Source organism: Apis dorsata, unplaced genomic scaffold (genome assembly GCF_000469605.1).
Source record: "Apis dorsata unplaced genomic scaffold, Apis dorsata 1.3 scaffold_570, whole genome shotgun sequence".
In the NCBI taxonomy this organism is placed as follows: Eukaryota; Metazoa; Arthropoda; class Insecta; order Hymenoptera; family Apidae; genus Apis; species Apis dorsata.
This window is the reverse complement of record NW_006263780.1, coordinates 75,421-83,749: the sequence shown is the minus strand read 5'-3', so window position 1 is coordinate 83,749 and position 8,329 is coordinate 75,421. Positions and strand designations below refer to the sequence as shown.

At 31.4% G+C, this 8,329-nt stretch overlaps 2 protein-coding genes and 1 long non-coding RNA gene across 3 annotated transcripts in view; all 3 read left to right on the top strand.

Annotated features, from left to right (window-relative positions):
- LOC102670685 overlaps nucleotides 1–3,456 on the top strand; it is an 8,020-nt gene extending 4,564 nt beyond the window's left edge. Inside the window, exons 2-4 of the mRNA XM_006620932.2 lie at nucleotides 1,266–1,358; nucleotides 1,966–2,247; nucleotides 2,813–3,456. Of these exons, the coding sequence (XP_006620995.1) occupies nucleotides 1,266–1,358; nucleotides 1,966–2,247; nucleotides 2,813–3,117 (680 nt within the window). The 3' untranslated portion in view covers nucleotides 3,118–3,456. The remainder of the gene's footprint in view (nucleotides 1–1,265; nucleotides 1,359–1,965; nucleotides 2,248–2,812) is intronic.
- The window catches only part of LOC116186290, a 23,257-nt gene extending 19,800 nt beyond the window's left edge, over nucleotides 1–3,457 (top strand). The window contains exon 3 of the long non-coding RNA XR_004151254.1: nucleotides 3,247–3,457. This is a non-coding gene — a long non-coding RNA (uncharacterized LOC116186290). The remainder of the gene's footprint in view (nucleotides 1–3,246) is intronic.
- Nucleotides 3,458–5,437: 1,980 nt separating this feature from the next.
- LOC102674047 (MFS-type transporter SLC18B1-like) overlaps nucleotides 5,438–8,329 on the top strand; it is a gene marked incomplete at its 3' end in the record, with an annotated part of 9,322 nt that continues 6,430 nt past the window's right edge. Inside the window, exon 1 of the mRNA XM_031513052.1 lies at nucleotides 5,438–6,062. Coding sequence (XP_031368912.1) covers nucleotides 5,952–6,062 — 111 coding nt within the window. The remainder of the gene's footprint in view (nucleotides 6,063–8,329) is intronic.

The window sequence follows — 8,329 nt, the reverse complement described above, 5'->3', positions numbered from 1 at the left end:
AAAAAAAAAAAAAAAAAAAAAAAAAAAAAAGAAATCTTTAAAAGTAATGACTTGTATTAAAATTTAACGAGTTTCGAGTAAAATGATAAAATAATTTTATAGTTTAACGATTTATTATACGGGAAAACAAGTGGATTCAGTTTCGAACTGGATGGAATGAGTGAAGAAAAAAAAAAAAAGAGAGGGATAATAAATTCCAAAAATTAAAATAAATTAAAATAAGTTTTTCGTATCCCTTTGTAACACGTGGGGAAAAAGAAAGTAGCGAAAATTATGCGTCGTAAATTTTCTTCGCTGATGTAACAACGTAGAGTATGATCGCTTAGTAAGAAGTTCTTAAAGTTTTAAGGAATTCGTATTTTTATAAATTGTGACTTGTGTTCGAGGGAAATTGCTTCGTAACGAAATAGAGAAAAATTCGAATAGAGGAAGTCGTTTCTGGATAAACGTTTATGATTTCTTTTTCTTTTTCTTTTTTTTTTTTTTGTGATCTATGTAACTTCAAAATATTGTCTGTTCGTTGGATTGAGTAATAAGTTTGTTTCTTAGTTTTTTTTATAAATTTTATTTTTGTGTTTGTAATTGTATTAACATTATATCATTGAGATATTCAACGAGATTGAAATTTTGGTACATTTTGTAAATATCATATTCGATTTGGTTCGATGTTGTAATAGAGTTTTATTATTCCTTGTCAATGATAATATCTAGAAAATTAGTATTTCAAAAGTCTTGTATGTGAAAAATTTCCGTGATCTCTATCAGGATAAGAATCAATTCTGGGAATATTTCAAAGATTTTATGAATTGAATTATGTGTCAAGTTCGAATATTTTTAATATATTTTCATGAAAAAAAAATAAATAAAATAGTCTCTTATCAATCTTGTGAATAATAATGCATAATAAAGAAGTAAGTAGAAATTTCTTTCAATGCCAAGTAAAATATTTAAAAAGAAATATATAATATTAATTAAACGAGCAAAATATTTTTCTCTATCTTCTAATAATTTTAACATATTTTAATATTTATATAATTACGTAATATTTTAATTTAATCCATATTAAGAGTTGACAAGGAACGACAAAATAATCGAGAAATTGGATAAATTTCTGAAGACACTGGAAGTGATTGCATAAAGATAGAAGAAGTGGAAAGATGTGTAAATAAAATATAACAATCTGAAATGAAAATTTCACCCTCCATTCTATAGTAACATGAAAAATTTCAGATTCTATTCTTTCAAAATTTTGTACTTTTTCACAGCTGAATACATATTACCCTGCAGTAGGTCAGATCCCAAGATAGACGTGTGCTTTCAAAATACGTTGAATCATCTGCAGCCATATTTGCTGAAGGGTGAGTAAACATTTTAAGAATATTCTTAAAATTAATTCTTTATTATTATTATTTTTGTATCACGAAATACTGAAATACTATTTAACTGAAGTATATATTACACTTTAAGAATATAATATTTAAGACAGAGATACAAAATTTAGATTATATGAAAGATATACGAATTTAAATTTGATTCTATTGTCTAAAAGAAAAAGAAAATTGAACAATAAACAGAATATGAAATTAGAATGAAGATATATTATGTAATAAGCTCTCGAAATCAGTAGGTTTATATAAGGTGCAATCAGTGTAATTTCGTTTTACTTGAGTTACTTTATATAAATTAGAAGTTTTTCTGCGACTTTGCTTCATTTCTCGTGTTTATTTCGAAATTTATATCAAGATACATTTATATTAAAATATACTTGAATGCTTCTCTCATCTTTATTTCGAAATTTACACCAGTCATCGCACATATTTATACGAAAATAAAATACGAATCGAATATATATAAACCAAATCTCATTGAATAAATTCCCGATCTTTATTTCTCTTAAATTTTGTTAAAAATTTCTGGATAAATTCTCAAATTATCCACGTCACATCATCAATTATATTTGCATAGGTATTCCTGAATTGGACTTGCCCCCGATCGAACCACTGATCATCCCCGAACTGGGAATGGAGAACGGCCAAGGGGCTGTTCGTGTCAGGGCATTGTTCTCAAATATCACGGTTATAGGAGCTGGAAATTACTCGTTAACGAAGTCACGAGTCGATGTGAAAACTTACAGGCTTGACGTTCATTTAGCATTCCCGAAGATCGAACTTCAAGGCCGTTACGAGGTCGTGGGAAACGTGTTGCTCTTCCCCATTCAGAGCCATGGCGAATTTTGGGCCCTCTTCGGTGAGCCGATTACATTATCCTTTCTTCATTTATGAAATAAGCTTCTATGGATATTAATCAGAACAAACAAAACAATCTTTTGAATAACATATTTGATACTCATATAATTATTTTAAATATTTTTATAATTTATATTGTATGTTGACAAGTCTGCTAAAGGTATTCATAGTTAATTGAACAGGGATTAAAAATTTTCATTTACATTTAAAAAAATTGATCAATCCCTTGGCAATCATCATGACGAGATCATAGAAGTACACTTATTTAAATTTTACACTATCCATTTTTTTAAATCTTCGAAATAATTTCATTCAAATAAGAATGAGTTCTTCTGTCAAAATTTTCTTTTCCCAAAAGAAAAAAAATTATATCGATCCACAACGATGTAATAGAGAGAAAAAAATAAAAGTTAATCGAAATCTCCTTCGCCATAGAAATTTTGGTATCCATAATAATGTTTGCTTGCTTGCTTCGAAAATTCGAAAATTCACTTTGAAAAACTCGGTAAAAATCGGGAACAGAAAAAAAAAGAAAGAAAGAAAGAGAGAAAATGATGGAATTGCAGGTGATGTCCAGGCGGTCGCCCGTATCCAGGGCGCGGAGGAGATCCGCGATGGGGTTCGTTATTTGAAAGTGGCGCGGATGCTGGTCGATTTCGGTCTTGGCCGCGCCCGTTTCCGGGTGGTCGATCAATTGAACGGCGACAACGTGATCGGCCAAGCGATGAACCAGTTCCTCAACCAGAACGCGAAGGAGATCATCGAGGAGATGAGACCGGCAGCGAGCGCCAGTATCGCGAAACACTTTAAGAATTTCCTTGGCAAGGCTTTGAACAAGGTCCCGTTGAAAGTTTGGCTTCGTGACACGTAGCTCGTTCTCTAATTCTTTTGAGAATCACTCTCCTTTCTTTTTCTTTTTTTTTTTTTATTTCATTTTTCTGAAACGATTTTACACGTGGAATTGGAACGTGAATCGATGAGAAAGGTGAGAATGGAGAAGGATTCATGGATATTGATGGACAGATTATTTTGACGATTTAAAATTGTGCATTGATGTGGATTGAAGAAGAAGAATGATATTAATTCGGGGAAATTTATCGTTTTTTTTTTAAGGATTATTATACGAGATGGTGTTTGAGTGAAGTTGTTTTTGGTTGTTTGAACTTTGGTTGAAAGTTTTTCTTTTCTTTTCTTTTCTTTTGTTTTTTTTTTATTTCTTTTAAAAGTGAAATTTTGGAAAGTTTTTCTTTCCTTAGGATGATTCCTTTCTATCCTATATTTCTATCTACCTATATTTTAATTTTTCTATATTCTTTTTTAATTTCATTCTATTTATGATCTTTATAATTTTCAGAAGAACGAGTTCAAAGAACAAATTCAGAGATGTCTCTATATTGTACCATTTTCAGTTGTATTTCGAAACAAATGTCTAGTATTATTGTAATTACTTATCGTTAATTTCAATTGCAATGCAGTGATCTTTCGTTTGACATTTGCATTATCGATGATGTACGGTACATACACCGTGCATTAAAGACAGAATTATTGCTGACCTAAAAATGTATTCAATTTTGCAATATTTCTTGCATCGAGATTACATCTATAATTCTAATACGGTATAATTTAATTTTATCTTCTGATAATTTTCCTTTTACATTTATCTCGACAAAATGATTATTGTTGTTCAAATATTATATCGAAGTTTAGGACAAATGAATTTTTATTTCCAAAGATATTTCTTCTTATCGAAATGTCAGATTAAACGGGAACGAGAAAGGAAAAATAAAAATATAATTCTACGTACTTAAGTAAATAATTTTGTCGCACTACCTATCTAGAAATCTTTTCGAACAACGTGTGAAAATTCGAGATAATAAGATTTTCTGTGTACGATGTAACATTGTCTGCCAGGATTACGATAGTTTCTTGTTTACAAAGGTACGTAACGACGACACATGGCATTAGTCATTATTGAAAACATTTATATTTTATGTTTTCATTATGATTCAAGTATTGTAGATCTATCGTAGAAGATATCATGCCTTAAATATACGTGTAATAATAAAATTTTAAATTTAGAATTCAATTAAAGATATAAATAAAAATGTCAAGATAGTTTCATACATGTTTTAATCGTTCGTTTTATTAATTCCCTGTAGATTGAACGAAGAACAAATTTTTCCATTTTAAATATTCCATGAATTAATGAGAAAAAATATTCTTGGAAACTTTACACTTCGAGAAATCAGTAAAAAATTCCCTAGAATTCTCTAGAATCATCAATCGTATATTTTCCATGAATTAATAAAAAAAGTTCAAATCATCAAAATCATAAAAATAAAATAAAATTTCTCACCACTTATATATAAATCAAATATAATAAATTATCATCTCAAATCACTCTCATTAATTGAAAATATTTAATTCCTCGTCATTTAATGTTATCTTTCAACATTGTATCAAAAATCAAAATCCCTCATTCATCTTCATAAACAAAAATCAAACAAGAATCACATCACTCGATCTTCACAAGCACAAGAATCGAACAAATCACTTCTTTTGCAAAGCAAAAATCAAAATTCCATAAAATTTCGCTCGATCTATCTATCCCATCCACGATTCTTTATAATCAAAAATCGTACAAATCACTTCTTCTGCAAAGCAAAAATGAAAATTTCGCTCGATCCATCCATCACATATCTTATCTACGATTCTTTATAACCAAAAATCGTACAAATCACTTCTTCTGTTTTGCAGAAATCAAAATTTCGCTCGATCCAATCATCATATATCCCATCCACAATTCTTTATAACCAAAAATCGTACAAATCACTTCTTCTGCAAAACAAAAATCAAAATTTCGCTCGATCCATCCATCACATATCTTATCTACGATTCTTTATAACCAAAAATCGTACAAATCACTTCTTCTGCAAAACAAAAATCAAAATTTCGCTCGATCCATCCATCACATATCTTATCTACGATTCTTTATAACCAAAAATCGTACAAATCACTTCTTCTGCTTTGCAGAAATCAAAATTTCGCTCGATCCAATCATCATATATCCCATCCACGATTCTTTATAACCAAAAATCATACAAATCACTTCTTCTGCAAAACAAAAATCAAAATTTCGCTCGATCCAATCATCATATCCGTCCGATCCACGAACCTTCACAAGCGAGAATCTCTCGAACCTCAAAGTTTCCCTCCAAAATTTTCACTCCAACGATCCAACGACCCGTGAGTACCTCGTCCACGCTCGACCATGCTCGCAAGGAAGGAACGAAAAAGTCGTAGAAAGTCGCGCAACATGTCTGCCGATAATGGGAATTAGAATCGCGGTAGTATCGTATCGTTATGACCTATGACCCCTCCGTGTCACGTCCTCTCTCCCTCCTGTAGCAATGATTCCTTGTTGAAAAGTAGCCGGTTCCTCGCCTCGTTGTCGCACAACCGTTTCGAGAGCGCGCCAAGCCGCTTTGGCGTTGTTGTCGCTGTTGAACACGCGCGGCGACGCACCATTTAATCGTAATCCGTGCACGAAAGGGCGGCGAAGGGTGGGTGCCGAGATCGGTGGCGAGAGGAGGTCTGCCCCGATGGTGGGCCGAGGGATACGAGTTTAGGAGGACATTGGCTCGGTGGTTCAGTCGAGAGAAGGAAGGAAGCTGGTCGAAGGAGAGGACGAGGCCGTTAACAAAGATGATGGCCCAATTCACCAAGAGGCAATGGCTCACGTTGATCGTCATCAGCATCGCCGATTTCGCGAACGCGATCTGCGTTTCGCTCCAGGCACCCTTTTACCCTCAGGAGGTGAGTAATAGAAATGAATTGGAAGGATGTTTGGGTGATGTTTTGCTCTGAGTTGTAAGGCAATCAGTTTTCTAACTTTCTTAGAAGAATATGGATGGAGAAATTATTTTTGCCAGTTGATTGATTTTCGATTCTTTTTTTTTTTTTCTTCTTCTTCTTGTTTGTTTGTTTTGTGTTTTGGATGAAAGAGGATGAGGTTATTTAAGTAAGTTGTTTGAATTTTTTTACGAAATGTAGTCGCAACTCGAGAGAAAGGTTAGAAGACATATTGTCTCGAATGATTGTACCGTGTAAATGATACGAAATTTAATATAGGAAGTGTTATGATACAAACGCTTCTTGTATAATTGTATATGTTTGTATAAGATGGATTTAGAGTTCGTGTCGTGTCGATTGACTTTTACAGCGAGTTTTATTATTATTATCAGTTATAAGCTTGTTTTGTCGAGATAAACGAGAGTAGAATTTATTTCTTAATTTGATTACACCGTTGTTTTTAAATGTTAAGCTTGCACTCGTTTACAAATATTTTAATACAATGATTATTTTATTGCGATATAGAGGGTATTAACTCCGTTATCTTCCGACTTAAGGCAAATTTACACGATTCGTGTAAAATATCGAACGAAATTAAACTTGGAATAAAATCGGTTTATGGCGGGGAGGATTTTTTCTGATAATTCAATTATTCGCGAGATTTCTATATTTCGTTAAATTTCTTTATCGAGACTAGTTGAAAAGAAAAAAAAAGAAGGAAAAATATAAAGAAAATGGAAGAAGGAACGAAAAGAAAGTATCGATATAAGTCGGTGCATGGCAGGAAGGACGTTCTCTGTACGATTTCTTATCGGTAGCTTGTCTGGAAAGGGGTTGAGTACATCGACGCTCGAGTATAAGTTATCAATTCTACGTGGTTCATTAAGAAATTACTTACTTAACGCGATCCACGCGTCGCCTGATATACGTGAAATCCATGACAATAAGAATCCTATTCTCATAGAACGTTCAATAATATATTGTTAAAATATATATCAATTGTTTCCTTTTTTTCTTCCATTTTAAAATACGCGTTGTTCAATTTCAGTACAAAGTTTATTTTTCCAATAAAAAATATTTCTTTTGGATAAATAATATGTAAGAATAATTTTTATATAAAATCTTATTAAAATTTAATTTAATCGAATTCATAATTAATTTATAAAATATATATATATAATTTTCCCTTTCGTTGGTACATTTTATATTACCGATAATTCAATGATTCTTTAACAGAAAAAGGATCAAGAACAAATAATGGAATGAGGATAAGGATGAATCTTCAGAATTGGAACGTTCAATCGGATCGAAACGTTCGTGATAAATTAATCGGCGAGTGACAAGCCAATATATATCGCCAATTAATGCTGCATCAGACGAGTCATTAATTTAATCAATTACGTGTTTCTGAAATCAGAAAGAGAATAATCGCGGTTCCTTGCCACCCACTTGTTTATATATTCCACCAATTTCTTCATCGTGATTGAATTCTATTAAGAAATGCTTCGACATTTTGTTACATTTTGTTAGATATTGTGGGAATTTTTTTTTTTTTCTTTTTTTTACAGACAGACTTATAGAAATGGTAAAAATTGCGTAACGTAGACGCAAAAATTGTATGGCGTCGTTGAAACGATTACGTCAGTCATTATCATTACGACTTTTTTTCAAATATTTATAAATATATCTGGCTCGAAAACAAGTAATCTCTCTTTTTGTTGAAGACGATAGCTTGAGAATCGTAAATTATTCGCGCTGAAAGTTGTTACACGTACGCTTGCAAACTTGACTTGATGAAAGATTGCGAGGAAAAATAGCAAGTTGGAGGAAACGATATGTTGAAGCATCCCTTTTGATCGAAAGATCCAAATAATAATTGATAATTGGAATTTTCAAAAAGCTGCTAATATTACTAATATTTATTATTAACAATCATTTATAATTTGAATTGTATGATTCCTTATTATATTATTCTAATTGAGGATTTTAATTAATCAAATTATTCTAATTTGAAATATAAAAATTTGATAAAATATGATAAATTAAAGATTTAAAAAGATTCGTATCGTCCCAAGCATAATTAATGAAATGAGAAATTCGCAATATTAAAAGTAAACAAAATTCGCTTAACTAAGATACTTTGTTGAAAAATTTTTATTGAATAGCCTGATGCAACATAACACGTTGTTAACTAATGCTTGTGTGATGATCTTTTTCTAGATGTCTTCTCT